Raw genomic sequence first — 27,974 nt, 5'->3', positions numbered from 1 at the left:
CCAAAAGCAACCGAACAGACCACACCTCTCTCTCTCTCTCTCTCTCTCTCTCTCTCTCTCTCTCTCTCTCTCTCTCTCTCTCTCTCGCGGGCGCGCTTACAACGCGAGCACAGCAACGGCGCCGGCAATCACCAGGCCCGCGGCGCTGTAGCCGACCTGCCCAGCGCCACCGGCGAAGGTGGACGCGCTGGCGGCTGGTGCGGAGGCGGCTCCCGAGCTCTGCCCAGCGCCCGTCGTCTCGACGGTCGCGGTGGCCAGGGTGCTGCCGATGACCGTGGTGCCGGGGAGGGTGCTGTAGAGGCCGCTGCTGTAGGTGCCCACCACCGAGGTGACGGTGGCGCTGGCCCAGCTGCTGCCAGTAGCCGTCGCGGTGGTGGCCCACGTCGAGTTGCCCGACGCGCCCCACGTGTTGGAGCCGGTCTGGTACGCCGGGGGGCCCAGGATGATGGAGGTGGCGCCGCCGCTGGTGACGGTCACAGTGCCGCTGACGGAGACGGAGGCCGAGATGGAAATACCGAGAGAGGGTGTGCTCGAGCTGGAGCTGGAGCCAGAGCTGGAGCAGCTCTTGTTCTCGAGGCAGGAGAATTGAGTCGAATCTGTTTTTGTTTGCAGAGCAACGTCAGAACCACTGGATGTCTCGTGAAAGAATGGGATCTTCGCGGGGAAGAGGCGGCTTTTTTCTGCTTCTTACATTGGAACTCGCCAGTGCCGTCGACAATGATCAGCATTCCATATCCAGTATCGGTGTTTTCAGTGCCCGGGGCCAAGTCGCATGGGACTTGCCAGTCGAAGGACTTCTGCGCGGCGGGGATCCCTGATGCAATGGCCGAGTCCGAGGGCACACAGTTGGTGCTGGGTCCGTGGCAGAGCACGAGACTGACTGTGACGCCGTCGGTCGGGTGGTCTTCAGGATCCCAGGTCACGGTGAAGTCTTTGCCTTGAGTAACAGCCTGCATTGTTCCTTGTCAGGTTCATTTTCCCCTTTCCATAACCACGTCTTGGAGGACTGATCAGAGGACATACATGTGACGTATCTGGGGTGAGCAATGGACCCCAGGTCTGTGCACCAGGCGCGGTGTATGCCTGGGCCAAAGTCGCCAGACCGGCAGCGAGGAAAGAAGCGGCGAGAGAAGGCATATTTGGTGTGGTTCGGTTCGACACTTGTTTGCTTCACAAGAGATGCTGGATATTGTATCTCGGGCGTTCGTCGCGAGATCCTACCAAATGTCGTAAAAGAGCGACTGTGGGTGAGCACCGAAATAGTATTTCGAGTCAAGTGAGCGACGAGGAATGATAAAATCCCAAACAACAGGCCAGCTGGAGGTGGTGTGCAGAAGAAACTACCAAACGAGTGCAGTGAAGGAGAAAACCTTTCAGTCGCGAGTGAGCGAGGCGGAGCAAAGCTGAATAAAAGCAAGGACAGGAGTCAGTTGGCTCATGTCGTAGTGGTCGAGGCGGTCGACTTTGCTCAGCCTCCGCTTCACCCCCGTGTTTCATCGGTTCGGGAAATTGGCTGCGCGACACACGGGCGTCCCCCTGGATGGTGATGGAGCAGTCCAGTGGGTGGCCATGATGGCATATTGGACCCCAGTGTTAGCATGCTAGCACAGGTTCAACGCTCGATAACCGACTTGGCTAGCTACGAGAGTCACTTGTAGGCGCGAGGGTGACATTCGCCTGGGTTGGGTCAGTGGGAGGCTTGTCTTGGAACGGACTGCGCAGCCGGTGCTGGAACAGGAGCTGAAACCCAGGAGCAGGAGAAGGAGAAGGGCAGGAAAGACATCCAACTGACAGCTCCCGATTCTCACGGCTTGTGTCTGTGGTCAGATGGCTATTCTGGTCGAGAATAACGGTGTGATGGGGATTGGGTATTTCCCCTGTTCATCTCGCTGCAAGTCTGCCAGATCATCTCGAATGGTGGAGAAACCAGCCCGGCGGAAATTTTGCTCCGAGATTCAGCTGAGTTCGAGTTCCACTCTTGGGATATTCTGGTCAGTGGTCAGTGGTGGCATCCAGCTGCCAGGCCTGCAGTTGGCCAACATACTCCTACTCGTACTTAGTAGTAGCTCAAGACTGGCCAGAATGGCTCCCAAGAAACAGGAGAGAGGATTTCTAGCCAACCTGATTGCATGTTTCTGTTTGCTGCAACCGGGTATTAGGCCGCGTTTCGGGTCTCGGCGTCCGATATTGGGCAAGGCAGATCCAGAATGAGCGAATGACACGGCGTGGTGCGCATGCGGCTCAGAAACAGGACTCAACACAAGCATAGTTATCTATCTTCGCGGAGTACCGAGTACTTGCAGCCACCTACTACTTCACGCATGGGCAGAGCCTCGCAAGGCTGGCTCGCAGCCTTCCTCCCCGGAAGACCTTCCCTTTGCTGCCCCGGGGAGTCGGCAGATGGCCGGCGATTCCCCCACATGCCCGCAGCCCACCAGCCCTCACCAATCCCCTGCCACCGTGCCACAGTGCGAGCTGTTACAACTCCGAGGTCGCTGCTGTAAGACAAGTCAACAGCAGCCCATCCCATTGACCAAGAGGCCGACATGTTCTAGTCCAGGAAGCCTGATTCGACCTGCCTCAGCTTGTTCGTACCCGATGGAGCCTCCCAAGCACACAACCGAGCCTATGCAATAGCAGCGCTGGGGCCAGTGCGTGCGCAGCCATGTCCTCGTCGACGTCCAAACCCAACGAGCGCCCCTCGAGCTCAAGACATACCCCGGCTTCTACCATTCCCGCCCCAGAATTCGTCCGCGACGACACAGCCATGGCACAGACCCGTACTTCCCGCGAACTCGAGTCAGAGGGCGTCGAGCTGCGAAAACTGCACCACGCACTTCTACAGCCCGAACATGCAGGGACAGACGATGAATTCTCAGAGAGTGACAGCCATGCCGCCGAGGATGACGAAGGATATGTCAAACGACGCTTGCAGAGGTCCGCAACACACTCCAAAGACTACACAGACGAGGAAGAAGCCGCTCTGGTGCGCAAGCTGGACCGCAAACTGGTCGTCTTCCTGGGCTTTCTCTACATGCTGAGCTTCCTCGACCGCTCCAACATTGGCAACGCTCGCATCGCGGGGTTGGAAAAGGACCTCTCTCTGTCTTCTGCACAGTACGATTGGCTACTCACGGCTTTTTACATCACCTACATTGGCTTTGAGTGGATGATTTTGCTGTACCGAATCCTCCCCGCCCATATATACATACCTCTGTGTGTTCTGTCGTGGGGCCTTGTTGCGAGTCTACAAAGCCTAACCGCATCGTTCGGCCAACTGCTTCTCCTCCGTGGCATTCTGGGCATCACAGAAGCCGCTTTCGGACCGGGTGTCCCTTTCTACATGACATACTTCTACAAGCGCTCCGAATTGGCCTATAGGGTTGGCCTGCAAATCTCCGCTGCACCACTGGCGACGAGCTTCGCCGGCTCCCTGGCATGGGTGATTGTCAAGCTGAGCCAGAATGGACCCATTGCACCCTGGAGAGCATTGTTTTTGGTTGAAGGGTTCCCGTCCATCATCACGGCCGTCGCCGCGTGGTATTGGATCCCGGACTCGCCGTCGAAGGCGCGGTATCTGACGGCACGGGAGAGGAAAGTTGCGGTTATGAGACTGCGAACTGAAGAAAACCATGGTTCTCATTCTAGCGAGTCCATGCATGCCTCGAGTGCAGCATCGTTGACCCAACGGCTCAACGTCAAAGAAATCCTCACCACGATCCTCGACCCGAAATCGTACCTGACAGCCCTCATGTTCCTCAGCGTGAACGTCTCCTTCAGCTCCCTCCCCGTCTTCCTCCCCACCATTATAAACAGCATGTCCTTCTCCCCTCTAGCCTCCCAGGCCTTGGCAGCTCCACCGTATCTGTTCGCCTTCTTCTTCGTGCTCATGGTGGCCCGATACAGCGACAAAGTCCCGGACTCGAGATCCTTGTTCCTCGTGGGTGTTGCTCTGCTCAGCGCCATATCGTATGCCGGGATCGCCATCGCGGGATACCTACACGAGTCTCTGGGAGAGGCTGGGAGCATCACGATCCGCTACGTCGGCGTCTACGGAGCGGCGATGGGCCTCTTCTCCTCGGTCACGCTCATCATCACGTGGACGCTCAACAACCAAGCCACGGCGACGAGCAAGGGCACCGGCCTGACCATCCTCAATGTCATCGGCCAATGCGGCCCGCTGATCGGAGTGCACTTGTTCCCCCGCAGCCAGGGCCCGTTGTACGTTCCAGGCATGGCCGTGTGCGCCGGGTTCATGGCCGTCGGCGTCGCCGGCCTGGCTGGGGTGTTGAGACTGGTCCTGCAGCGCGAGAACAGGAGGAATGGGTTCGGGGAAAAGGAGCCTAGGCTAGGCGGGGAGTATGAAATGGTGAGTAAAGAGGACGAAGACGGCGACGAGGGCGGACGCGGAGGGGGACGAAGAGAAGGTGACGAAGACGCCCAAGAGACTTTGATCGGCGGGGCCAGGAAGGTTGGAGGCGAGAATTCGGGATTTAGGTACATGCTCTGACGACGATTAATGAAGGGACTATATTGGGAGTCATCTTTTCTCCTGGCCCAGCGCAGGATACATACAGCTAGATAATGGGATACTGTATAATGACGGAGTCTTTTGCTTTTACACTTGTACGAAAGATACTCAAGGGCCGCCGCACCATTTGAAATGCACGTATGCAACAGAAGAGGCTCGAGATTCGAGATTCGGTGTCAAAGAGGATCGAGACACTTTTCAGTCCTCGACGGTACTAAAAGCCGGTATGTACAAATTATGGACGCCAGTGCGCTCGTCTGTTGGATTTTGATGGTCTGGACTGCTGTTCCCCTCCGAGATTCATTCTTGCTATGTGATGCCTGAGTTTGCTCCCTCCTGGGACGACCGACTGACAATCTTTTTTCTTCCTCCCTGTAAAGCGTCGAACTCGGATTCGTAGACCTCAGCACCGCCTACGATGGACCATTATCGTCGTCATCCACCTCTTTACTTTTCTTTCCCCTCCTGCTGGCCCTTCTCCTTGGCCATCTTTTGCATCTGCTCCATCGTCAGGTTATGTTTGTCACCACGGGTGGCTTGTTCGCTTTGAGAGGCTAGCTCGGGCTTCCATTCTCCTCGACCGGTCTTGGCCTTCTCGACACTGTCAGATTTGTGGCGCTCAATGTCGGCGGCTCGGTCTTCGGTGTCTGTTGAATGGGGAATTTCTTGGTTAGCAAGTGCAGGTTTCATGGATGCAAGGACCAAAGGACGTCGTGTTTGACTCCCCAACTCGATCCAGGGAGTATATTTGGACGAGGATGGGTGGGAAGAGCATATGCGGTGGGTGGGTTGGTGCTTGCAACATACGAGCATGGTCTTCACTCAGTGCCAGACGGGCAGACGAGGTGTGAATGGCTGCAATTGACCGGAAGGAGAAAGCTGTCCCAGCAGTCCGCAGAGGAGCTGATGTCCGAGTGAGGTACGACATGTCTGAAGGGAATCGGGCTCTGTCACCAATGTATGGGGCCGTGCAAAGAAATCTCGAACCGACCTGGGAGTCAGTCTGAACGTGTTCGTAAGGACGACGTGAAACGTGGAATGTCCAGCGAAGACAGAGGGATAACTTGCGGAAGGAGGGCCTCGGTGAAGAACTTCCATCTCTGCTTTGCCAATTGAAGTCCTGCCGAGTTGCAACGTACCGTTCGCCATAATGACGTAGTGAAGGGACAATCAGCAAGAACGTGACCATCCGTCATGGCATTCAAGGTGGAAGATCCCCAAAATGAAGAATCGGACGCGTCGTCATTGGTGGGCGCCCGCAGCCGGCTCTTCCTGGAATAGTCCTGCCGCCGCTTTTACCCTCCCCTTCAACCAGTGCCGACTTGGAGAGTTATCGCGCTCGCTCGACTTGGACAATTCATCTGCCAATTATACGACGCTGTCCTTTACGACCTATCCAGAGGTCCCCAGATCCCTCTATCCCGGCGGAGTAAAATGACGGAGTTGGAGATCCGGTTGCGTTTGAATAGAGATGCAGCTCTATGGTAGTTGTAAATTGGTGCGAGGCTTTCACAATGCACTAATGACACGAGAAACATCGAGCCAAGGTGTTTCGTAGCCCTCAGAATTTGACCATGGGCGATTTAAAAGCCCATGCAATGTTCCTTCTGTTGCATGAGGCTTAAACATTGCAAGCTTTGGCATGCGTGACCACTCTGAACGGGCCAAAGGGTGAGCGGCTCGAAGCGGCCAGCCAAATTGACTTTCTTGGCAGCCCTATAGGCGCCCCACTCCAAGCTTTCCGGGGAAAGAACTAGCGAAGACCAACCAAATCGGTCGACAAGCCCGTGCTAAGGCCGTATTTCCCCCTCTTGCTTCTTCCGTTCCGCCAGACTCGGAGGCTCTAATGCCCCGCCCGGGAGCCCCATGAGCCAATCACAGCCCAATTGTGACCGCATTTCAGCTCACAGATTTCCTTGGCAAAGGGCGGGTTCGAAAGAAACTCGCAAAGAAACGACCGGTTTCACTACAAACTGGGCGCACCTCACGACCTTGGCACCACTGCAATGGAGGCTTCAAGCCACAGGAATATCGGGCTTGATTCTGCGCCGCCTACCTAGCTACCTGCTGGCGTCCTGTAGCTTCTGCAATGCGAACCCGAAGATAGCAGCAGATGCACTCTGTTGCAAACACCTCTTGTCTGTTCCTCGTATGGATTCTTACGGATGGCACCCAACGCAAATCATCAAACGACATCCTTTATCCATAGCGCGGGCAAGCCCTCAGAGTGGAGGAAGAAGGACCAAGTGCGCCGTCAACATCAGCATGCCGCGAGTGTAGCACATCAACGGGGACAGAGGAAGAGACTGCCACGCTCGCAAGCTCTTCCTGTCCCTGCCAACAACTCTACCCTTCCATCACCTCCAGCGCTTCGATCAGATCCTAGCGGCAGCCGATTCGACCCCTTTGATGTCTTCTTTGTGACCAATCTCTCTGCGCATGCGCAGACGATGTTTCAATCCGGTATGTTTGTGGTCTGCTGCCTCTGCAATCTTGATCTGATTTGCAGCCATCATCGATCAATGGCCGTCCTTCGCATTGTCCAGCCGGAAACAAGACATCGACAGATGGCGATCCGTCACGGTGAAATATGCCCTTGAATCGCCCTATCTGGTGCCGGCAATCACCTACGCGGGGTCTTCTTATCGCTATTTCTTCGGCTCGCGGGACTCGTCTGCAAAATTCCATCGCATCAATTTCTATCATGAGACATTAAGACAACTTCGAGAGGCGATGCTCCAGCCTGACAGTCAATGTAGCGATGCGATGCTTCTGGCTATCGCCATACTAACCATCCACGGCCCTCCCAACGACATGCAAGGCCGGACCCTGGTAGGCTCGCAGCAGATGAGAGATTACGAGTATTACGGAAGCAAAACATGGGAACCGACTCATTTTCAGGCGTTATTGTCCTTGGTGAAACAAAGGGGTGGATTGCACAAACTCGGCATCGACTCTCTAGCCGGCATCGTCATGACGTGCGTGATATTCTCCCATGTGCTGAGTACTTGCTTACTGGTTAGGATTGATATTGTTGATTCGATTTCCGTTCTGAGGGCCCCTGCTTTTCCTCTTTTCTTCCCTCCGAGTCCCGTGCTCCAGGCTCTCCGCCAGTGCCGCAAGCCGGACAAGAGCAACTCCTGCCAGGGCTTTCGCTTCTTGCGGAACAGGCACCTTGGTCGACGGCTTCTGACGATAATTGAGGACGTTGATGCCCTACTCGACGCGTACGACACTGTTCTGAAAAATCCTGGTTCTAGTATAGATTTTGGGCAATTAGTCGCGGCGTGGCGCATTTTGCAGCACCAAACACTGTCGCTGCCAAGTGGCGAGGATCTCCTGTTCAACCTATGTCGGGTCGCTGTCATAGTTTTTCTAGTCGAATGCCTCGAACCCTTGCCAGTCACTGGCGCCTTCCACCGGAATGGTTCAGAAAGACTGATGTTGTTAATTGACGAGTGCGATAAGAGGGATTATTGGCAGACGTCTCCTAATACCATGCTCTGGGCAACTGTGGTCGGCGGTTTCATCAGCCGCGACACATCGCTTCGCTTGTGGTACATCGAGCAGCTTCGTGGAAGTCCAATAACGACCGGTCAAGAGCATTGGGAGAAGGTTTTGCACTTGGCAGAGGCATATCTTCCATTCAGGCATCGACAAGCGCAAGGTTGCCAGCAGTTCTGGAACGAAGGATGCAAGTGGCTGGCAATCGCCAATCCATACCTGAGAACAAGCTAAGAATACGAATTCACCGTGATGATAAAGGGGATGAACTACGTGCATACACGAACAACACGGGTCCGATTGTCCGGCATTCCAAGAGTTCTAACGGCCGAACTTGATAACGTGTCGGTGTCATATCCGTCCTGCTTGCACGTCATGAACCAGATGGCGGCGTTTATGGCTACGTGATGGTGACTGTCGTGGTAGAGTCGGCGGCAACACTCCAGCACAGCCCTGCCCACAGATGGCGGAGTACACCAACCATCACCAGCGGGTAAAGGGCTACAATAGATTCTCTTCGTACATGCGGAATATACTATCCGCCCCCATTGGAACGATTCAAGCTATTCTAGGTAAGGCAGAATCCCCTCTCGTGATGGAGGTTCTTGACTGAGCTTGTACAGGACAAGCCCGTGCTGGGAAGATGCCTTGTTCACGGAGAAAAGTCTTGATTCGACTCTAGGTTCAAGAAGCATGCTTACAATCTGCGAATCACAATCCAGAACATCGCTTGCCTCGACTAGCCGGGGTTCGAGACTTTGGGCCTTTGGTCTTCTGCTCTTGCCCAAGCTGGCCACGTTAGTAACTAGAGCCTCGTGTTCGCTAGTTGACTTTCATGCAACTTCTCAGCCGTGAATGCGCGACGGCACAAGTTTCCCCGTCAAGTCCTCAAGAGAAGTCCGATAGACCCTGACAGGCACAAGTCCGGCCGTAATACGGTCCAGGCGCTGCCAGAATGGCAAACATTGTTAAGATGTCTAAGTCATCGTCCAAGGCAAGGATCATGCACAGTCAATACCTCTACCCACACTAGCCACGATGTTCGAGCATGAAGAGAGCCATGGGAAGTACGCGGTGGTGTCAGAGGCTGCGTGGAGTAAGTCTGCCCATCCAACTTACTGAACAAGGCTGATGGAAGAAAGGTCCTCCGCCAAAAAGACAGGCGAGGCCGCCCAAATACTATGCACCGTTCTCGACCAGATGGCCTGCCCTGACCCTGATCTTGCTGGTTATGCTGGCTTGTATTGCCGTACTCGAGTACGGTCTTCGCTCGGGCCTGACGCTGGAAGAGAAGAATCAACAACAGAATCACAGCAGGCTGAAGAGGCAGGACCCTGGTGTTTCAAGCTCTACGGCAGACACGGCTACGACATCAGCAACAAGTACAACACTAATTGAAGCATCAACCGTCGACTCGATCGAATATGTGTCTCAGACAGAGTCTCCCACCACTGCGGCCGCCGACAGCACACCATCGCCGACTGATAGCACTTCGACCCCTGAATCCATTGACCCGGCTACGACAGCAGGGTCGGACATAACCTCCACAACAGGCTCTTCCACCTTGCCTCCAGCTTCGACTTCGACGACAGCATACATCGACCCGATCACCACTCCGTCGTCGACATCTGATGGATACATCACCCAGATCACCACTTCGTCGTTGGCATCTGATGGATACATCACCCAGATCACCAGTCAGTCGGTGACAACTGATGGAGAAACTATGTCAATGACGACGACCAGCAGCACCGGTGCATATATTGCGACAACTGTAACCACCTCGAGGAGTTCTTCGACAACCATCATGTCCACCACCACTATGACAACGAGCGGCACTGCTCCCTACATTGTGCCATCTGCGACCGAGCCTGGGACTTCTGCCACGCCCGTGATAACGAGTAGCACTACTCCATATATTCTACAAGTGACCAGCAGCACCACTGCATATGTTGTGCAGTCCACATCCACCGGTAAAGGGAAAACTAGCACCACTCCCTATAATGCCCACACCGAGACCACCACGGCATACGTACAACAATCTACCTCGACAAAGCCAACCAACCCCTACACAGTGCCTTCGAGCAGCGCGACCTCACGTGCGCGTACTACAACATCTATAGCCTTGACCAGTTCCTCTAATGGACAAACACATTCCAGAGGGACGACGGTTCTAGGAGAAGCTCTCACCAGCGGCATTTCTACCTCTATTTATACTCCAAGTTCACCTGCTTCTACGTCCGAAGCTGAGTCGAGCCCATCAAGGATGACTTACGGAGAAGGATATACGGCATCCATTTCAACACCGTCAGCCAAATTAAGCAGTTCACAATTTACTGCTTTGATCACTTACACCACGGAGGATGCATTAGGAAGGCCTTTGACAACCGTTGCAACAGAGACCTACGCCGTTGTAGTAACGACTGAGATATCCTACGACTCAACTGGCAGTGTGTCAACCATCATCGCAACGTTGACGTCCTACAGCAGCACCATCACTCCGACAGTCCTTGCTGAAAGTACATCTATCCCGACCACCCCGCCAGATCACCAGAGGGCAGACGAAGTCGAACTTGGCTTGGCTGTAAGCGACCTCCAGTACTTTCGCGCCATATACCTACCTGTCCTGATAGCAGTTATTCTCAAACTCGTTTGGGCCACCGTATTCGCTTCTACGAAAATGATGGAGCCATTTTACCTTCTCTCCAGGGAAAAGGGTGCATCCGCTGCAGATTCACTTTTGGCGGACTATATGGCCACCAGTTTGTCGATTGAGGGATTAAGTAACATGTTCCTTAGCCACCCTGTCGTCACCCTGGTGGGTCTCGTCTATCTTTGCTTGAGCGCTCTCCCATCAATCGCAACCCAGTGTACGACTGTGAGAGCGATCGCGTGGTGCAGAAGCCCCGACCTTATAATGGAACGGTGCAATCCCATGTGGTACCTCAAAATCGACTACGCCAGAGCTCTTCAAGCCATCCTTTCTCTCATTGCTGTCATCATTCTGTTGGTGATCATCCTGTCTAGTCGCCGGCGGAGTGGGGTATTTTCTAATCCATCTTCCGTCGCCACGATGGCTTCACTTCTCAACAATGAAGAGCTTATGGAGGACCTGCGACGAATTGACCAAAGATCAAGCCGCTCATCTGCAAAACAACTCCTCGATCCTTACAGATACATGTTGCGGCGACATCAGACAACGACGGGTTATATGAGGTATGGAGTTGTCAGAGCACCTGCACAAGCGGCAAAGCCCGCAGTCAACTACACCAAACAGCCGAAGTATTCTGCTCTGGCGCATTCACATACTGGCGGGGGCAATATGCACAACTCACGAAGCACACTTTCGAACCGTTTCCTCATCGATACTCTGTTCCTTCTTTCCATTCTTGCACTTCTCGGCGTCCTCGTAGGGTACTATATGGATGGACAGGATGATCCCTTCAACAACTATTTCAACCGCAACCCAACAAGACAGTTTGTCCTCACAGTTGCTGCCAGTCTCCTCGATATCCGCTGGAAACAGCTAGAACGAGAAGTTCGACTTTTAACACCTTATCGACGACTATTTCGCGGGTCAGCGAAGCCAGACTCAACGATCCTAGTCTCACAGAACTCGACGCCTCTAACAAGCATCTTCCAGGCGCTTTGGAGAGGAAACTTCTTCCACGCTTTTGTGGCCTTTGTGGCCATTCTATCTGATGTTTTGATCATCGCCATCGGCGGCGTTCCATTTAACTCTGCTCAGATTTGGCTCGATTTTCTTGTCAGCATATATGCCAGTTGGGCTATCCTGGCCTTGATGGTTCTTACGGTGTTCGCGATCTTCCGCTGGAGGGCCTTGAACGAGAAAATGATGATGCCACGCGAACCTACAAGACCCCTTACTGTGTGGCTCATGCTCTGCAATGAGGACAATCATCTTCGGGAGGAAATGCAAGGATATGAGACCATGACTTCTAAAGAAAGAGACGACAAGGTCAAAATGCGGGGTGGACTGTATTGGGCTGGTTGGCTCACTCAGCCGGACGGCTCCCGGCGATGGTGTTTGGAAAAGGAGAGTGGTCAGGCGTCAGGGATGAACATGATGTATGAACATAATTAGTGATAATGCCTACATTCTGCACAGAATATTTCGACATTCGCTGCATTATTTTACCGACAGCGTCGTATATACCGCCATATTTAACATAAGAATGCATTCTAATTGCAATTTTAGAGCCTTGACTTGCTCGGATCTGCAGCTCAAAAGAGACTGTGAATTGTTGAGCAAAGAGTAGCGATAGTTATATAGAAGCAGAATCGGGTTAGACTAAGTCCGAAATTGGAAGCTCAGCAGTGCTGCTTTTAAGGATTGGACCTTTTAATTGGACACGCCTCGCTTACAGGACTTAGGGCAGCGCCATGCTCTTCCAAAATGGGCAAGTTACGATTTGCTACGCTCGTCGCGTTCAGGGACGCGCCTTCGTTATCCCCCAAAGAGCGAGCAAGAGCCTGGAGCGGGCAGCATCGTCCACGTCGGCAACCACCGCCCACAATGCTGCACTCCCCACCGAAGAGACGCAAGATCGATCCGAGCCTGTCGCAAACGAGCAATGGTACCGGTGTCGCTAACGGACAGCCGACGACTCCCACCAGGGCATCCTACCGCTCTCCCACAAAAAGTTCCTTAGCACGCTCCCATCCCCATCTCATCACTCGGTCGACCCGTCGCTCAGTCACCGAACCCAGGGGAAAGGTCCTGAGAGACGAAATTCTGGGGAGACACGATCACATTCCCGAAGTGCCCAGGACGGTATCCCAGGTTGCCCGCCGCCGAGATCTCGATAGTCCAGTCGACGTATCCGCTGCCCAGGCGAACGAAAACCAGTCGAGCCAGGAATCCACGGCGTTGCAAAAAGAGTCCACGCCTTCAAAAGCTGGCCAGGCTAGTGACGACGAGCGCCCGGCGCTGAAGGAGCGTCAGCCTGCACAACACACAGCCAGGGAAAGAACCGAGTCCGGCGAGGGACCTGCTACGCCAGCCATCCTGCCCAAGCTGGTCCCAAGAAAAGAGACGGATGCGAGAGCTGTTTCGCGAGGTGCAAGTGGTGAGCCTGAGTTGCCTCCCACGCCTGTTGAGCTGGGTCTCAGCCCCGCACCTGAACGACCGCGTGGTCTGGCATCAAGCAGTAGCCCCAGGAGTTCGAAGATGAGCAGCAGATCAGGCAGATGGAGAGACGGGTCACGCGGGCCCATCACGAGCAGTCCTCTGAAACCCAGAGCGCCTCCAGCTGTCGAGGCCTCCAATGATGACAACGAGAGCATGCAAGACGACGCTCAAGAAGCACCAGAAAGTGAGCTGGATGAGGGGCAAGAACACAGTGAGGCAGTGCCCGAACAGAGCGAAGAACAGGTACCGACTCTGGAATCGTTGAAAAGAAGGTTGGAACAATTACAGAAGGAGAACGAGCAACTGCAGGCAGCCATTGATGATGACAATGATTTGAGCCAGGAAATTGTTTCTATGCTACAGCAATCACTCTTCGAGGATAGATCTCTCCGAAGCTTTGATTACATCGATGGCGGCGGCGAAATGTCCTCTCACTTAACGTTGTTTGCACCTGGCAACCTCCAACTGACTGCTCGGACGGAGACGAAGGTAATCAGGGAGCGAACGAAGATGATCCACTCCCTAAAACTTGAAGCTCCGCCTCCATGGTATCCGGATGCCTTTTCTTGCGCATTCGAAGTGGTAGTTGACGCCGAAAATGTCCAAATCGAACATGTCGAGCTGAAGGAGGTAATGAGCAGAGCCCGCCGTACGAAGACCACGAGAGCCGAGATTTTCAAATGGGTCAATGATCGTTTGGAGCATCCTCTGCATCGACTTGATGTCAGTGGACTGATATGGGGAATAGGGCGATGGTTCACTGCTGCGGTCGAACGTGCCAAAGTATTCCAGTGGCTGGACAACAAATACAACACGCCTTCGTCCAACCAGGGACAGCAGCACGAGGATGACAATGACCACGAGCTGACTCAGGACCGAGCAATTGAGCTAGCACGATACCTGGATATGACCCAAAATGCGGCAGTCGACGCAGAAACGAATGTTACCGCAGGCGGCAAGAAATTCAGAAAGAAAGTCATACTCTCATGGGCTATTGATATCGACTGGGCAGGTGGGCCTTTGTCTCAGATCCAGGTTTCTGTCAGTGGAATTCCGCCGAAAGCAGAACCTGGGTTGAGGACGATTTTTGGCAGCTTGATCCCGAGCTTGGGCGTCAAGGGAGCATTTGAGAACATTTGGATGTTGATCCACGGAGACAGTGATGAATTCAAATTCGGCGGCACCTCAAAGGACAAGCAAAAGGGGTGACAGCTGATGCCAGATGTGCCGAATCACGAATACATGAGTTGACGAATGTTACAAGATACCCCTCTATCAGTGAACAGGACCATTAGGATAACGTGGTGGCTTGGTTGTGCATATCAGAAGGACATGGCTCATGAGTCTGCTGCCGCTTCGAGCTAGTTGTCAGTAATGAGCGACGAGTCGAAACTGTGATGATACCCATCAAAGAACTTTGCAAGGTCCATTGGACCCCATGTAGACATCGATTTCATTGATGATACGTTACTTTTCTTATTTTTGGTCCTGAAGGATTAATTCGAAGCACGTTGGTGGGACGATTTGAAGTGGAAGTGGAACTGCGCATGGCTAGGAGCCAGGGCCTCATGATTAGGTGGGTTTCATTGCATTTGCTGCCATCTCTGAATGTTTTTTTCATTGTTTCATTTTTCTATGCCATGCCCTGATGCGCAGCCCTCCATCCCATCCTCGGATCTTGCAAGCCATGCAAAGGTGGTGGAAAGGAAGTAGGAAAAACCTCGCCGTGGTGTGGCACACGACGACAACGACTGCTTCCGAATCCTTCCCTCGCGCGGAAAAAAAAAGGGGGGGAAGGACATGACATGCATGATCTGCTTTTGCACTGCTCCGTTTTTGCACATTCAACACACCTGCACACAACCCGTTCGTCTCATGCCAGAGCCTCGTGGATGGATATCATGCTTGCTTGCTTGCTTCCTTCCCAGCTCCATGTTCTCCTCCACTCACTCTCTCTCTCTGCCCTTTCTCTAACCGTAAGCTCATATCGAAAACCACACCAGCGTTCCCTTGGAGAAACTTGATTCCTCGAGTCCGGCAACTGTCGTCCGTTGTGGGCGTGTTGACATTTGGCCGGGGGAGGAGGAGTAGTGGGCGGGACATGTTTGTGGTTGGGGTTTTTAGGGTGGTTTATTTCTTCTTGGCCTCCTCGGCCTCCTCCTTGGCCTTGGCCCTCTTCTCGCGCACGCCGACGAAGCGGGCCTCGCTGCGCGCCTGCCTCAGCTTCCGGTATGCGGCCTCCTCGCCCTCGGGCATGTCTCCCTTCTTGACCTCCTGGAACCCGTGCTTGAGGCCGACGCCGGCGTCGACGGCCATGAGGGCTCGCAGCGACGTGACGAGCTTGCCGTCCTTCTTCTCCGCCGACTCGGTCGCCATCTTCACGTCACCCTCGGACGAGTCCAGCTTCTTGTGCTGGCCGGACTTGCGCGGGAACAGGATCAGGCGCGCCTTGTACGCCTTGAGCCGCGACACGTTGAGCGTCAGCGTCTCTTGGTTGGTGTCCAGGCGGCGGGCGTCGACGGCGATGCCGATCGTGGGCGCGAGTTTGCGGGGGATGCCGGCTTCCTGTTTGTTGGAGAGAGATGATGTGTTAGTGAGATTCTTGCTATAAAAGCTTTTCATATAGTGTAGGCGATTGATGATTCCAAGATTGTTGTCGTGGGATTTCTCAAGAGACCGACATTCGGCCAATTTGGGCACGTGGAATATATTTCACCCCGTCCTTCTCTTTCTCGTATCCCTCGTTCTTTCACACCCATCTCCCTTCTCCATGACCAGACCCAATTGGCTTTTTGAAAGACAGAAATGACGGAAAGAAAACCATACCTTCAACTCCATCAGGGTGAAACCCCGACCGGCCCTGGCGCGGCGGTTGTACTTGATCGTAGGACACCTCACGACGGGTCTGAGTTTGTCGACGGGTCTGGGGGCAACGGCAGCGGCTTTGGCCAGACGGGCGGCGCGGCGTCGAGACTTGCGGCCGGCCTGGTCAAAGTGCACGCGGACGCGGCGCTGCCAGTCCTTGTGGAAGTGGTTGTTGGGGAGCTGCTGGTTGTGCTTGATCGCCATTGTTGCGAGGGAATGACGAAAAAGAAACCGACGATTGAGGATATGGGAAAAGAGGGAAGTTCGTTGGCTTTTCCCGAGACCGCAGAAAGTGAGGTCGAACTTTTGGTGGAGTGCGAGGGCTGCAATTTCGAGGCTTGGCAGAGAACATTTGGGCCAAGATTTGTGTAGTCATGTGACTATGCTATTTCCATTTTGGGACTAGCTTCAGCCTCGTTCAGTGCTAGCCTCGCGCATCATTCAGGTTCACTTCGATTGGAGGCTGGGAATCATTTACCAAGTTCGAGTGAGCTCAGACGGCATTATCGAGGTTGATACAAAGAATTTGAAGTCTGAGCATATTCTCCATTGATAAGACTGAGCATGAGCTACCAGGGTAGAGACATCCTACTGTAACACTTCATTTCCAAGCCTCCAATCTCAACACCAACGCCGGATTCGAGAGGGTATCATTACAAGCACATCTCCAATCATCATTCATTCCCATCATCTGCCATATCCCCATTAGCCTTGACTCCAAGACCCAATACCAAGGCCAACTCCTTGAGAAAGCTTTGCTTTCTTCGCCTTGATGTCAGACTCTCCAAAACTCGCGCCTCGCTTTCTGATCTGAGGTTTCTTGACGGGGCCAAATATCTTGCTTTGAAGTAAATTGCTTGAGCGCTCTGCGCCTTGAGACAGCCTCAAGCTCTCTTGAGAGCCTGGGTTTCGACGCAGCATGTCGCTCGCCAGTGAACTGGCCTGAGACTCTGGAATGCTGTCATCGTTGTTGCCCTCTTCGGCATCGGATACGGAAATGGTGCTGTCTCGGTCATGGCGTTCTCTTTCGGCTGACTCAATTACCAATTGGGAAGTAGGTGCAGAAAAGGGCACCATAGACGCTGGGTAGCCGTCGCGGGTGGCAGGCCTAACTTGTACAGGCGTAGTCTGCAGCGAAGACAGTGAATGAGCTCCACGAGTATGGCCATGCTTGAACTTGGAGGTATGAGTTCTGGTTGGCGTCGAAGGGACACTGAGACTCTCTCCACTAAGAACTTCACCGGCCGCAAGAAGGGCAGCAATGTTCGAATGGTTCGGTGCAGGTGCAGACTCTGGGAAGCGAGGCACGGGCTTCCGATGAGGTGTCGTGAAGGTGTCGCGAGGCGTGGTGTACGATGGCGACATACTTTTAAATCTCGTGAAGTGCTCTCTGTTCTCGCGAATTCGCCTCTTGAGGAGAGCATTCTCCTCTTCGAGCAATTCGTTCCTATCATTCTGCAACTCGACAAGCTTCTTCGCTCGCGCAAGTCGTTTCTCCACCTCATCACGTTCCTCCTCCAAAGCCCGGCATGTTTTGGTCAATGCCTCAATCTGGGGTTGCGGTGGGGGGACTGAGTTTCGTGAAAGCATCGATGCGCGCTGCCTGTATTCGGCGGTTTGAAGGACCTCAATTTCCCGACGACTCATCTGTTGTTCGACCTCAGCTCGTTGCGCAGCTTGGTCCGCCTCCATGGCCAGAAGACTGTGTTGCAATTTGAAGTGAGCGGCCGAGGTTCTTGCTTCTCGGACTGCTGCGACCAAGTCAGTGGCCATGGTTCGCAGTTCATCGATCTCCGCTTTCGCGATCGCATCTGGGGTGGGCAAGGCGCCAAGGACATTTGATCTGATAGCAGTTGGCGGAGGTGAAGCAAGTAAGGCGTCGATGGGAGCGGCGCTTATGCGATTGACGGGAGACTGAAACCGAGGAGGCTGCGTGGACGGAGGAGGTGTCATAGAGGCTGACATTGGTGGAGGAGACGCATAGGAGGATTTACCCATGCTGTCCGCAGAGCGAGTGCGAGCGTAAGGAGGAGTGGCAGGGACTGTCGACTCATCCGCGGGGGACTGAGAATTGGCCATGGCGCTGTCGACCTCGGATGGATAGCCAAAATCTGTTGCCAATAGATTGCAGCAGTGCAAAGTACGCAGTCGATGGCTTCACGCAATCGCCGCCGTTCAAAAAAGCCGTCAACCGCAAGGCGTAATGGTAGCGACGGCGGTGCAGTAGAGTTGAGCGAGAATGCTCGTCGCAACAGTGCGCTCACTGTCGGATTGTCGGGTGAGATATGGACAAAAGAAGGTCTGGATCCAGAGAGAGAGACTGGAACTCAAGCTGGAAATTTGGGTAAGGACAGGACGATGCACAGGATGCAGGATTGTATTTGACAGAGGAGAGTGGGATGGTGAGGGCAGGGGAAGGGGGAGAGGGACAGCCAGGGACAGAGGTAGAGGGGAGGCTGGGAAGAGGTTGAGGTTGAAGTGGTGGTGGTGGTGACGGTGGAGTTTGGAGCCGGAGGAGCTGGCGGTGCTGGAGGATGGAACAGTGCGCGTAACAGGGAGGGTGGAGCGGAGCCCGTCAAGGCTAAACCCCTACCGTTTAGGCATCACGGGCGCCGGGGTGTCACCTGGAGGCTTGCGAGGCACCCCGACGCAGCCCACGGCGCGCCTTTTCTTAACTAAGCACGGCTCGGACTCTAAATCGATGCGCCCGACGCGTCAAATTGGCGTCACCGTGGCTTGGCCTAGCGCGGTCGTGGAGGACAACCAACAAGCCCGACTTTTTTCTACACCCCTGAGCCAATGTCAACATCCCAAAGACCTTTTCTACAGGGCTCAGCACCCTCGAGCTGGCACTCCGAGCTTCTGAGTTCCATGTCCAGCATACCCAGCAATTGTCAGAACCAGGGCCAGATGAGATTCCCGCCCGAGTCCATGTCCCAAGCAAAACTCGGCTCTCCAACATCTCGTCTTTGAGAAAGCATGGACCACCACCACCATGAGCAGGGGTCCCATATCCCCGTCCGTGGTACCATTCCACGCCTGTCCAAACTCCCAATGCCACGTGCAGTGGCCTCGAGTGACAACTTGAAAATGTCTGCTCGTTCATCGCCTGTACCGAACATACACCACGACGAATTGCGGAAGACTTCACATATACCGCGTCCCCTTGGGGAAAACGTCAACCAGTCGATCCGCTCGCGATATGGCTGGTTGGATAAACCTGTAAACCCAAGGAGCGAGTCCCCGGTGAGAGATGCTCTTCGCGATGTGCAAATCACGACCTTGGACACGACTCCGCCTGGCTCCAGCCCAGATCTCCCGGTGTTCGAGACTGGGAACGAGAACCCGACTGCTTCAAAGGCCGGCACAAAGCATCGAACTCAACAGATTTCCCCAACTCCTTCATCAACGGCACCTCGTCCAGATTCACCAACTAAAAGACCCTTTCGACCGCCTGGGAGGATCTCTCCGACCAAGGACATGATGGCTCTTCCCCCGGTTGTCTCGCCTGGCGAAATCTACACTCCCCCAAAAGCATTTGTCAAGGGTCAGCGCTCACGAATCGCGAAGCCACTTCGGGATTCCAGGAGATCGTCTAGTTCAGCTTTCGATGTGTCTTATAAGGAGTCTCCTGGAGTTCCACCAAAGCTGTCAGCTCAAACCATGAAATACAGGCCTACCTATGGGGACAGGAGGGCAACGTCGCCCACACCAGCTTCAAAGCAGTCTCTGTCATCCCTTTTCAGAGTCCCTTCTCCTACGCCCCGATCCAGTGGCAAACTCGCGGTTTCCAATGTTGAGTCGCCGCCGGCACTTCTCAAACCCCGGTCACGAGGCGAGAACTCACTCGCACCATCAACCCCTCCCTCGAAATCGCCAACAAGGGCAAGGAAGGATGGCCCCGTTCAGCCGGATACCACTGTTGCTGCAGCGAAAGAGGCACAGACAACGAATTCGCCAAAGTCCTCAGCAGCTTTACGAGAGACAATTGCAAAGGCCAAGGCTGCGAAGAGAAAGGCTCGGGAGAGCGCTGGGACGGCAAGTGCACCACCAGCTGGAGCCCCCGGCTGGCCCACGGATCTTATCGACGAAGCTGCGTCTCTGGGCGGCGATAACAAAGGCCTCTTGCGGAAACGTATACAACAAGCCGTAACGTCTGGTCATCTGAATATTGCAGCAATGAAATTGAAGCAGATGCCTTCAGAAGTGATGAAAATGTATGAATCAGAGAACAGCATGACAAACTGGGCTGAGATGGTGGACTTAATAAAACTCAACGCAGCAGACAATGAGCTAAACGAATTGGAGGACGACATGTTTCCCGATTTTGCAGAATCGGAACTAGCTGACGACGACGAGAAGAGATGTCAATTTGGCGGCCTCGAGACCATCGACCTGCGCAGAAACCGATTGCGGCAAATACCAATGGGATTGCGAAGGTTAGAGAGACTTCAAACCTTGAACTTGAGCGGCAACAAAATTAGCAACAATGCTTTTGAGGTTATCGGCCAAATTCCTCATCTAAAGGAGCTTGTTGTCGCGGACAATCTCATCGAAGGCACACTGGAATTAGGCGACTGCAAGCTAGGAGACCTTCAAGTTTTGGACTTGCGAGGCAACAAAATCCAGAGCTTTGGAGCAGAAGGTCTAACCCTGCTCCAGAACTTGAAGGTCTTGAACATTACCGGCAACAAGTTCTCAACACTCTCCTGGGAGAGTCTACCCACCTCAACTCTGGCCGAGCTCAACATCTCAAGAAATTGCATTTCAGGTATCCTATTACCAGGTGCGCTGGCTCTCCCTGAGCTGCGTATCTTGGACGCCTCGTTCAATGGGCTGGAGAAGCTTTTCGACAGCGACAGTGCCCCAGACCTCCCCAACCTCCGTTCTCTTACTCTAAATGGCAACAAGGTGACCGGCCTACTATCCTTAACGAATTGCAGCCAGCTTTATACCTTGGACGTGTCAGAAAACCAACTGGAAGAGATTCCCTTGGGTTTTACGCAGCTAGAGAATCTGAAGACAGCAGACTTTGGAAACAACAACATCCGGCTCGTTTCCCCCGAGATCGCGACGATGGTCAACCTGTCGAGTTTCAACATCGTCGGAAATCCACTTCGCGAGAAGAAGTACCTTACGATGAGCACTTCTGAGCTCAAGACGGAACTCGAGAAGAAACTTGAAGTAGAACAATCAGAGAAGCCTACCCCAGAGTTGAACGACAACCATATCGACTTGAACTCGGCGGGAGAGTACCACTACGCCCCTACCAACGGAATCCTCGACCTTTCCTCCCATTCTCTTGCTACACTCTCCGTTGCCGAAATCGACCTATCTTCGCCGATCCACACCCTCAAGCTCTCCAATAACGAGCTTACTTCCTTTCCAGTCGACCTTCTTTCACACCCTTCCCTCAAATACACCCTCCAATCTCTCGACCTCTCTCACAACCCTCAACTCCATCCCACAGAGTACCTGACCAGCGAGCTCTTCCTCCCGAACCTGAAATCATTCTATATCGTCTCCACAGGGCTGACATCTCTCGACGCGCTCACCACCTACCTGAAAGCTCCGTGCCTCACGGAGGTGAACATCTCATGCCATCGTCTGGCAGGCCACGTGCCGTGGGTTCGCGCCTGGTGGCCGAACGTGAACTCGTTACTGGCGACAGACAACTGGTTCAGTTCCGTCGATGTCGAGGGAGTCCGGGGGTTAGAAGTCCTTGACATCAGGAACAATGAGATCGAGAGTCTGCCGCCCAAGCTGGGCCTGTTGGGCAATCTCCCTGGGTCCAAGGAAAAGGTCGAGGGGCGACTCCGGGTCTTGGAAGTCAGTGGAAACCGATTCCGCGTTCCAAGGATCACTGTGGTGGAGAAGGGCACCGAGGCCGTGCTGAGGGATCTGAGGAGGATGGTCCGGGAAGAGGAGCTCACGGATGAGTGGAGAGACGCGATATGATCTGGGCCTCAGGCCCCGTCCGGCGTTCAGCGTGTGTGTGTCTGTCTGTCTCCTGGTCCTTTTCTTTCGCGTCGATTTCCCCGCCGAACCTGAACATGAACACGAACCTTCACCCGACACGCTTGTCATGACGCGTTCAAGCCTTGCAGTGTTTCGCACGCATGCATCCCATCTTGTTTCTTCCGGTCACGGTACGATGGCGGCCGCATGTGCGCTGAAGGGGGAGAAGGAGCTATGTTACATCCTTCCTGCGATGCGAGGCGAGGGCCAATTTTCTCAAGACCCCCATTATTTTGTACAGCCGTTGGTTTTGTGCTACAGCGTACCTCGTACATGTGCACGTTAATGTTGATGTATGTATCTTCACACTTTTTGTATATAGATAGCGCCCTTTTTTTGGGATGGCATTGGCATGGCATAGCGGGGATGGGTAATAATGGTATTCCTTTACATGCTAGCATTCATCGACTTTCACACCCCCTTTCAGTCGCTGTCTCTTCTCGGGGTCAGAGGGGAAGTAAATAACTGGGTGTGAACGGGCTCCAGAACCCAGTCTCCAGTGTCGTCTATTTCTCTTCTGCGGTAGGGCATATGATAGATAGCAGCTGTCATGGTCGTTGTTCCACACGTTGAGCTTTCATTGAGCTACCTACATTCAGGAGGCTATCTCGAGGTGCTGCATGTTGTAGCCTTAGATGTCAGTCCACCATTCCACTTCTCGGAGGGCTTGCGAGAATTTCAGAGGATTCCGTGCGTTGATCCCCGGGTCGATTGATCAGTCCCATACCGGTCGTTCGATCTATCGTGCTTTTTGTGGCCAATTCTCTGGGCCGCATCCTTCATGACCTCTATTATCGCATGTCTCGTTATTCATCACCCCCAACTCGTTGATTCTTTACCATCGAAAAGGGGCTTGCATACTTGATTCAAGCCTCGGTGCCTTCTGTATATGAGTTTCAAATCTTGAAGACTCCAGACTTGCTCTTTATGCCATCAAATACACAAGTCCCATCTACAGGCACATACTGCCTCGTAAGCAGTTTGATCGCCTCCTGCGCGACCATGCCTCCCAATATACTGGAAATGTTATGCAGCTCACCGCCCCCCGCACGCTCGACTTCCGTGATTGCATTGGTGATGTTGTCTTGGGTTTCGGGGTCGGATGATAGTGAAGCCACGTTGGGCGGAGTGTCTGACGAGAAGCTTTTACTGTTGAGTGCGATGAACACAGGGAACAGGGATTCCCAATCATTTTCGATGATGGATCCAAGACGAGAGGAGATTTTGGGATCCGGTAGCATTAGTCGGAGTGAAGGTAGAGTGTCTTTGTTTTGGTTGGTCAAGACGCGTACATGAGAGGCGTTTTTGCAAAAGGATTCAATCTCCGAGTCCGGTACTTGCGAAGCCGTCCTTGAAAGGGACGTTTCAATTTGTCGAACAAGCTTTGTCACTTCGGCCACGTCAGCTCGTGCTTTGGTCTTGTAGATGGTTTGAAGCTTGACATAATCTGCGCTGGTGGCTTTCATGTCTGGTAGAGTTCCAGGTAGCGGTAGAACGCCGTGGGTGTCGTAGAATTTTTTGATGGCATTTGCGACTACCCAGAAGTTGGCGGAGTCCGTGGTCAGGTTGGTGCACGAAGGCATAGACATCATCTCCTTACAACCACTGCCCAGTGGTGGGGGAGCGATACTCTTGAGAACCGCAGCACAGGCTTCGTCAAAGTTCTCTTCGCCGCCTTCGGGATTGTTTGTTCTCGCGCCCGATTTGACAAGGTCCCGAAACTCGGTCTTTTCTTTGAAGGACGAAGGGTACTTGTCATTGTGATCGAGCTTCCACCGTCTAAGATAGTGTAAGAGAATGAGGATGTATGGGATATGGCCGTGGTCGTGATCTGATAGCGATGAGAGGTCCCCCAGAGCATCGATTTCGGCATCGAGTTCAGGCCAGGGCGCAAGAAGACGGAGGTCTTGGGTGCTTTCGGGATCGGGGTGAGTATCCACGATGGGAAATTCACCAGGCAATTGAATTGAAAAGGAGGCAAAGAATCCGACTGATTGGACGTAGATGGCTGGTATCCAATTTGCCAAAGCATACCCACATATCCTCTCGAGCGGTTCCCGGGACACTGGAGCGCAGAGGAGGATCAGATTGTACGGCTTGAGGGAGTCTTGCACAGGGAGCCATTCTGTCAAGGGAGCTGAAATAGCGTGGCCGGTCACATCGGGATTCAACTCTTGCAGCAACCGTCTCATCTCGTCCGCTCTTGATTTGTGAAGACTGTCCGACTCGAGGAAGAAGTTGATTCCCAGATCTTTTTCGGTGACGGTTGCGGAGTCTGCAATTGTGAAGCTGCCGACACTCGGTAGGATGAGGTTCTTTAGAGCTTCAGCACCAGCAACACTGCTATTGGAACCAAAGTCATCGTCTCCCACAATCAAGAGGACGTGGGATTCTTCCAAGGCGCGTTGCCCTGCGGCAGCCCATAATCTCAATTGACGGTCGTATTTCCGTTCTTTGGCCGTGGGGGCTTGGAGGGGAGGCGGAGTGACCTCGCGCGGTGCGATCTCCGTCATGCTTGCGGTGGGTTGGCTGTGACAGCAGAGCTCGACATCCCCGAAAGGTTGGCTGCGGTTCGTCACAGATGTCAGCGATCAAAGATGCCCGTACCTGCGCGAGAACAGGCACGAACTGCCTGCGCCCGAGGGGAAATCCTGGCCAATCTTCGGGGAAACTCATCCGATCGACGTCACCGGAACTGCTCTAGGTGGTGTGGCTAGTGTACTAGTAGGTAGTTAGTTAGTGTGGCTCATGCGTGGTTGAGCGCCTTGCTATGAGATCTTCCCCCACCATACCAGGTCCCCACGGTGTTGTCCCTCAACCTGCTTCTTCACTGGGCGAAGCTTCACTCCAACATCTTTGATCATTCAGGATTTCGGTTTCTACTCCAATTGCGGCGACGGCGGCAATGTCTCTGTCGAGATAAGTCATCAGTTGTTGCGTACGTAATCCAGCTAGACATTTGCGATTTATGCTCTTCAAGGACACCCTGATTTTTTATGATCGCAATCTGTGAGTGACTCCGAGCCCCTCCCTAACCGTCGTATCTTGCATCTTGTATTTATTCAGCTGATTTCTCGCAGATAGACAAGCTAGAGCCTTTCCCCTTATACTGCGCGATAGACCTCCTTGTGTTGCCCGGCTCCATTACCCTACAACCATTCGTATCTCCCAGAAAAATTACTTCCACCGAACTCGCATCCTCGCGAAAGGAAACATGGCCGAGATCGAAGCTGCCAAAAAGGCGGCCGCTCTCGAAGCTGTGAAGAACCACTTCCCCCCGAACCCGCGCTTCGTGGGCATCGGCTCCGGAACAACCATCGTCTACGTGGTGGAAGCGATCAAAACCTGCGGCGTGGACGTCTCAAGGGTCGGCTTTGTGCCAACAGGATACCAGTCCAAACAACTTATCATAAACGCGGGTTTGGTGCCAATTGAGTTCGATGCTCTGCCGGACGATGTCATGATTGACATCAATTTCGACGGAGCAGATGAGGTGGACGAGGAGCTGAACTGCATCAAGGGTGGAGGTGCGTGTTTGTACCAGGAGAAGCTGGTGGCTATGAGGTCAAAACAGTTTGTTTGTGTCGCCGGTATGGTGGTCCCCTCGCCCCTGTGGAGGGCAGCCTTGTTAACCAGCAGTAGACTACCGCAAGCTCCAGCGCCGTCTAGTCACTAAATGGCCTACGATTCCCATAGAGGTCGAACCAAAAGCCGCCCGGCAGGTCATGAAGAGGCTTCGAATGCTCGGTAGTCGCAATGCAGCAGGCGTAGGTCCGATGATCAGAGAAGGCCATCTCGCGAAAGCGGGCCCTGTCAAGACGGACCAAGACTTCTTCATCGTCGACGCTCCTTTCCCTAATCCACTCCTGATCGCCGAAGACCTCACACCAGAAAGACCGGGCGATGGTGAAAATGGATACTGGGAGGTGGAACAGCTCGCTCGAGCTATCAAGGACATCAACGGTGTGCTTGCCGTGGGCCTTTTCTGTGGTCCTACCGGTCCCGAGGCCGAGGCAGCTGGTGTAATTGGCGGCCAGAGACCGGTTGCTTGCTATTTCGGCATGGCCGACGGCACTGTGTCGGTGCGAGCAGCTCGACATAAGCGGGACTCCATCATTGCCAAATACCCACCGTTAGTCCCTGTGCATAGCTCTGACCCCATCGTTGTGGGTGCCGCAACTTAATAGACTTGGTCGGTAACGGAGGCATATCATGAATGTCGTCCCAGGTGTACTTGGCCTGCATCAAACTCATTTTGCCTTTCTCTTGACCTCATTCTCGCCGAGCTCGCGAATGAAAATCCCGACAGACCCTTCCGTAACTTCGTCCTTGCCGTCTTCAAATCCCGGGCTGATTGCGGTGGCCAAATATTTCCCATTCGAACTGAAAGAGAGAGCAGCGACACTCGAGGCGAGCTTTGGATAGATCCGAATCCTTCGTTTCGCAACTGCATCCCAAATAGCCACCACTCCATCCCCGCCGCCCGTCGCAAACGTGCCATGGATAGGATGAAACGCAATGGCATTGACTGGGTAGACAACATCCACATCATCGATTGGCTGCCGATGACATTTGAATGCGTACTTACGAGCCTGCGAATCGTTTGACGGATCAAACCACTCCACTGCAACGCGGCCTTCGATACTTGAGGAGGCATAACCTTCGTCATTGGGCATACAGTCCACTGCCCTCGTCATAAATTTCAAACTGCTCTCCCTTCTCTGCCACGGCTCGATGTCGAGTCTGTTCTGTAATGAATTCGCGGAACTTCTGCATTCGCTCGCTAGTGTCTTCAGCTCGTATATGTGGACTGCACGGTTGGCCATGGCGACCACCAACTTTGAGGGTGACACGGCCAGGGAGAATGGCTTCGACGGCAGATTGATGGTGGCGGTTGACCACCCTGCATCTCCACCGGGATGGATGTGGACCGTTGAGTCCCATGCAGCGGACACCACCAGTGAATACTCCTTGCTGTAGACGACCGATCGGACTCCATTGTCGTGAGTGCTCAAGACAGTCTGCGTCCCGGAGGGCACATCGATTCTGCAAAGTATGGTCAACCCTGATGTTCCAAATGTCAGGTCTAATTCTATTCGCACCTCCTCACATCCCAATCCAAACATGCCGTGTAGATTTCATTGTCACTGTTGCCAAAACATACATCAAGGACGGGCGCGCGGTGCTCGAATTTGGCAATCTGGGTACATGTTTTGCCATCGGTCACTTCGTACACGTAGGCGTGCTTGTCCCACGAGGCAACCGCGAAGCGCTGAGAGTCTGCATGGGGTGAAAATCGAAGGGCTGAAATTGCGTCGGCTGGGGGGTCGGAGATGGGGAATTGACCTGTAACGATATAAGCAAGACATCAACAAGGGCGCGGTGAGGTACCTACTCGACATCTTGAAGTTACTACTCGATAAATGCAGTCCTATAACGTTTGCGTCGGTGCGACCGTGGATTTTGTCAGGCGAGAGCAGAGCAAAACAAATAGATGAGTTGCGGCGAATTCTGCCTCCTGTCACCGCCTTGGTACCTGCAGCCTTATCGCATCAGCCTTGCCCCGCACCATCTCCAGCCTCATCATCATGTCACCACTCCCTGTGACTACTGCACCTTTCTTCTGTCGCCTACGAGTACGGCATGGTGAGGTGGGCATCTGTGTCCTTGATGCATCTTCTGCCGAGGTGGCTCATTGACAGCCCTACCCAACAACCATTATTCTCTCAGCTACTCCCTTGCCCTTGATAACCCAGCCGATCAATCCCACTTCCAATGTTGTGCATGATACTGCTCTTCTACACACTGTTCTGTTCAAACGGAGTACTTACGGCGTCAGACTCAGTCTCGAGCCCTGTGAAGGCACGGGCTTTAAATCCCACAAACTCATCCATCCCTCTTATC

At 53.7% G+C, this 27,974-nt stretch overlaps 12 protein-coding genes across 13 annotated transcripts; 6 read left to right on the top strand and 6 right to left on the bottom strand.

Moving 5' to 3' along the window:
- Positions 1-28: 28 nt before the first annotated feature.
- Positions 29-1,731, bottom strand: PV07_00474 (uncharacterized protein). The gene is made up of 3 exons (XM_016386927.1): positions 1,024-1,731; positions 692-950; positions 29-596 (listed from the first exon to the last, which is right to left on the bottom strand). Exons 1-3 carry the CDS (start codon positions 1,135-1,137, stop codon positions 97-99), a joined length of 873 nt encoding a protein of 290 aa, XP_016253855.1. The 5' UTR covers positions 1,138-1,731; the 3' UTR covers positions 29-96.
- Positions 1,732-2,248: 517 nt separating this feature from the next.
- PV07_00473 (uncharacterized protein) lies at positions 2,249-4,609 on the top strand. Its single transcript, XM_016386926.1, has one exon. The coding sequence runs from the start codon at positions 2,666-2,668 to the stop codon at positions 4,508-4,510; it is 1,845 nt and encodes a 614-aa protein (XP_016253854.1). The 5' UTR covers positions 2,249-2,665; the 3' UTR covers positions 4,511-4,609.
- A 70-nt stretch (positions 4,610-4,679) lies between these two features.
- Positions 4,680-5,755, bottom strand: PV07_00472. 2 transcript variants are annotated; one of them, XM_016386925.1, is made up of 3 exons: positions 5,671-5,755; positions 5,339-5,511; positions 4,680-5,178 (listed from the first exon to the last, which is right to left on the bottom strand). In XM_016386925.1, exons 1-3 carry the CDS (start codon positions 5,718-5,720, stop codon positions 4,979-4,981), a joined length of 423 nt encoding a protein of 140 aa, XP_016253853.1. In that variant the 5' UTR covers positions 5,721-5,755; the 3' UTR covers positions 4,680-4,978. The 2 variants fall into 2 exon arrangements, with proteins under 2 accessions (XP_016253853.1, XP_016253852.1); XM_016386924.1 differs by having other exon boundaries at positions 5,339-5,755.
- A 756-nt stretch (positions 5,756-6,511) lies between these two features.
- PV07_00471 (uncharacterized protein) lies at positions 6,512-8,373 on the top strand. The gene is made up of 3 exons (XM_016386923.1): positions 6,512-6,994; positions 7,041-7,509; positions 7,555-8,373. The coding sequence occupies exons 1-3, from the start codon at positions 6,697-6,699 to the stop codon at positions 8,267-8,269; spliced, it is 1,482 nt and encodes a 493-aa protein (XP_016253851.1). The 5' UTR covers positions 6,512-6,696; the 3' UTR covers positions 8,270-8,373.
- Positions 8,374-9,073: 700 nt separating this feature from the next.
- On the top strand, positions 9,074-12,140 carry PV07_00470 (uncharacterized protein; the record flags this gene model as incomplete). Its single annotated transcript, XM_016386922.1, has 2 exons — positions 9,074-9,131; positions 9,178-12,140. 2 exons carry the CDS (start codon positions 9,074-9,076, stop codon positions 12,138-12,140), a joined length of 3,021 nt encoding a protein of 1,006 aa, XP_016253850.1.
- A 381-nt stretch (positions 12,141-12,521) lies between these two features.
- Positions 12,522-14,601, top strand: PV07_00469 (uncharacterized protein). The gene has a single exon (XM_016386921.1). It carries the CDS (start codon positions 12,573-12,575, stop codon positions 14,394-14,396), a length of 1,824 nt encoding a protein of 607 aa, XP_016253849.1. The 5' UTR covers positions 12,522-12,572; the 3' UTR covers positions 14,397-14,601.
- Positions 14,602-14,613: 12 nt separating this feature from the next.
- PV07_00468 (uncharacterized protein) lies at positions 14,614-16,360 on the bottom strand. The gene is made up of 2 exons (XM_016386920.1): positions 16,014-16,360; positions 14,614-15,752 (listed from the first exon to the last, which is right to left on the bottom strand). Exons 1-2 carry the CDS (start codon positions 16,254-16,256, stop codon positions 15,318-15,320), a joined length of 678 nt encoding a protein of 225 aa, XP_016253848.1. The 5' UTR covers positions 16,257-16,360; the 3' UTR covers positions 14,614-15,317.
- A 199-nt stretch (positions 16,361-16,559) lies between these two features.
- On the bottom strand, positions 16,560-18,530 carry PV07_00467 (uncharacterized protein). The gene has a single exon (XM_016386919.1). The coding sequence runs from the start codon at positions 18,129-18,131 to the stop codon at positions 16,758-16,760; it is 1,374 nt and encodes a 457-aa protein (XP_016253847.1). The 5' UTR covers positions 18,132-18,530; the 3' UTR covers positions 16,560-16,757.
- Positions 18,531-18,863: 333 nt separating this feature from the next.
- PV07_00466 (uncharacterized protein) lies at positions 18,864-22,569 on the top strand. The gene has a single exon (XM_016386918.1). The coding sequence runs from the start codon at positions 19,032-19,034 to the stop codon at positions 22,008-22,010; it is 2,979 nt and encodes a 992-aa protein (XP_016253846.1). The 5' UTR covers positions 18,864-19,031; the 3' UTR covers positions 22,011-22,569.
- On the bottom strand, positions 22,396-24,671 carry PV07_00465 (uncharacterized protein). Its single transcript, XM_016386917.1, has one exon. It carries the CDS (start codon positions 24,581-24,583, stop codon positions 22,967-22,969), a length of 1,617 nt encoding a protein of 538 aa, XP_016253845.1. The 5' UTR covers positions 24,584-24,671; the 3' UTR covers positions 22,396-22,966.
- Positions 24,672-24,867: 196 nt separating this feature from the next.
- On the top strand, positions 24,868-26,395 carry PV07_00464 (ribose 5-phosphate isomerase A). The gene is made up of 3 exons (XM_016386916.1): positions 24,868-25,079; positions 25,151-25,660; positions 25,713-26,395. The coding sequence occupies exons 1-3, from the start codon at positions 25,067-25,069 to the stop codon at positions 26,252-26,254; spliced, it is 1,065 nt and encodes a 354-aa protein (XP_016253844.1). The 5' UTR covers positions 24,868-25,066; the 3' UTR covers positions 26,255-26,395.
- PV07_00463 (uncharacterized protein) lies at positions 25,090-27,534 on the bottom strand. The gene is made up of 3 exons (XM_016386915.1): positions 27,466-27,534; positions 27,173-27,416; positions 25,090-27,116 (listed from the first exon to the last, which is right to left on the bottom strand). Exons 1-3 carry the CDS (start codon positions 27,470-27,472, stop codon positions 26,321-26,323), a joined length of 1,047 nt encoding a protein of 348 aa, XP_016253843.1. The 5' UTR covers positions 27,473-27,534; the 3' UTR covers positions 25,090-26,320.
- Positions 27,535-27,974: the final 440 nt, after the last annotated feature.

This window comes from Cladophialophora immunda (assembly GCF_000835495.1).
Source record: "Cladophialophora immunda strain CBS 83496 unplaced genomic scaffold supercont1.1, whole genome shotgun sequence".
In the NCBI taxonomy this organism is placed as follows: Eukaryota; Fungi; Ascomycota; class Eurotiomycetes; order Chaetothyriales; family Herpotrichiellaceae; genus Cladophialophora; species Cladophialophora immunda.
The sequence above is the reverse complement of the archived record's forward strand: the minus strand, read 5'-3'. Positions and strand labels throughout refer to the sequence as shown.

Coding starts and splice junctions, on each gene's coding strand:
- PV07_00474 (XM_016386927.1), bottom strand. CDS start 1,137: ATGCCTTCTCTCGCCGCTTCTTTCCTCGCTGCCGGTCTGGCGACTTTG. Junction 951..1,023: donor TCACCCCAGATACGTCACAT/GTATGTCCTCTG, acceptor GGAACAATGCAG/GCTGTTACTCAAGGCAAAGA. Junction 597..691: donor CGGCACTGGCGAGTTCCAAT/GTAAGAAGCAGA, acceptor AAACAAAAACAG/ATTCGACTCAATTCTCCTGC.
- PV07_00473 (XM_016386926.1), top strand. CDS start 2,666: ATGTCCTCGTCGACGTCCAAACCCAACGAGCGCCCCTCGAGCTCAAGA.
- PV07_00472 (XM_016386924.1), bottom strand. CDS start 5,720: ATGGTCACGTTCTTGCTGATTGTCCCTTCACTACGTCATTATGGCGAA. Junction 5,179..5,338: donor ACTGAGTGAAGACCATGCTC/GTATGTTGCAAG, acceptor CCCATTCAACAG/ACACCGAAGACCGAGCCGCC.
- PV07_00471 (XM_016386923.1), top strand. CDS start 6,697: ATGGCACCCAACGCAAATCATCAAACGACATCCTTTATCCATAGCGCG. Junction 6,995..7,040: donor GCAGACGATGTTTCAATCCG/GTATGTTTGTGG, acceptor TCTGATTTGCAG/CCATCATCGATCAATGGCCG. Junction 7,510..7,554: donor CTAGCCGGCATCGTCATGAC/GTGCGTGATATT, acceptor CTTACTGGTTAG/GATTGATATTGTTGATTCGA.
- PV07_00469 (XM_016386921.1), top strand. CDS start 12,573: ATGCTGCACTCCCCACCGAAGAGACGCAAGATCGATCCGAGCCTGTCG.
- PV07_00468 (XM_016386920.1), bottom strand. CDS start 16,256: ATGGCGATCAAGCACAACCAGCAGCTCCCCAACAACCACTTCCACAAG. Junction 15,753..16,013: donor TCACCCTGATGGAGTTGAAG/GTATGGTTTTCT, acceptor TCCAACAAACAG/GAAGCCGGCATCCCCCGCAA.
- PV07_00467 (XM_016386919.1), bottom strand. CDS start 18,131: ATGGCCAATTCTCAGTCCCCCGCGGATGAGTCGACAGTCCCTGCCACT.
- PV07_00466 (XM_016386918.1), top strand. CDS start 19,032: ATGGACCACCACCACCATGAGCAGGGGTCCCATATCCCCGTCCGTGGT.
- PV07_00465 (XM_016386917.1), bottom strand. CDS start 24,583: ATGACGGAGATCGCACCGCGCGAGGTCACTCCGCCTCCCCTCCAAGCC.
- PV07_00464 (XM_016386916.1), top strand. Junction 25,661..25,712: donor ACAGTTTGTTTGTGTCGCCG/GTATGGTGGTCC, acceptor AACCAGCAGTAG/ACTACCGCAAGCTCCAGCGC.
- PV07_00463 (XM_016386915.1), bottom strand. Junction 27,117..27,172: donor TTGGATTGGGATGTGAGGAG/GTGCGAATAGAA, acceptor CATACTTTGCAG/AATCGATGTGCCCTCCGGGA.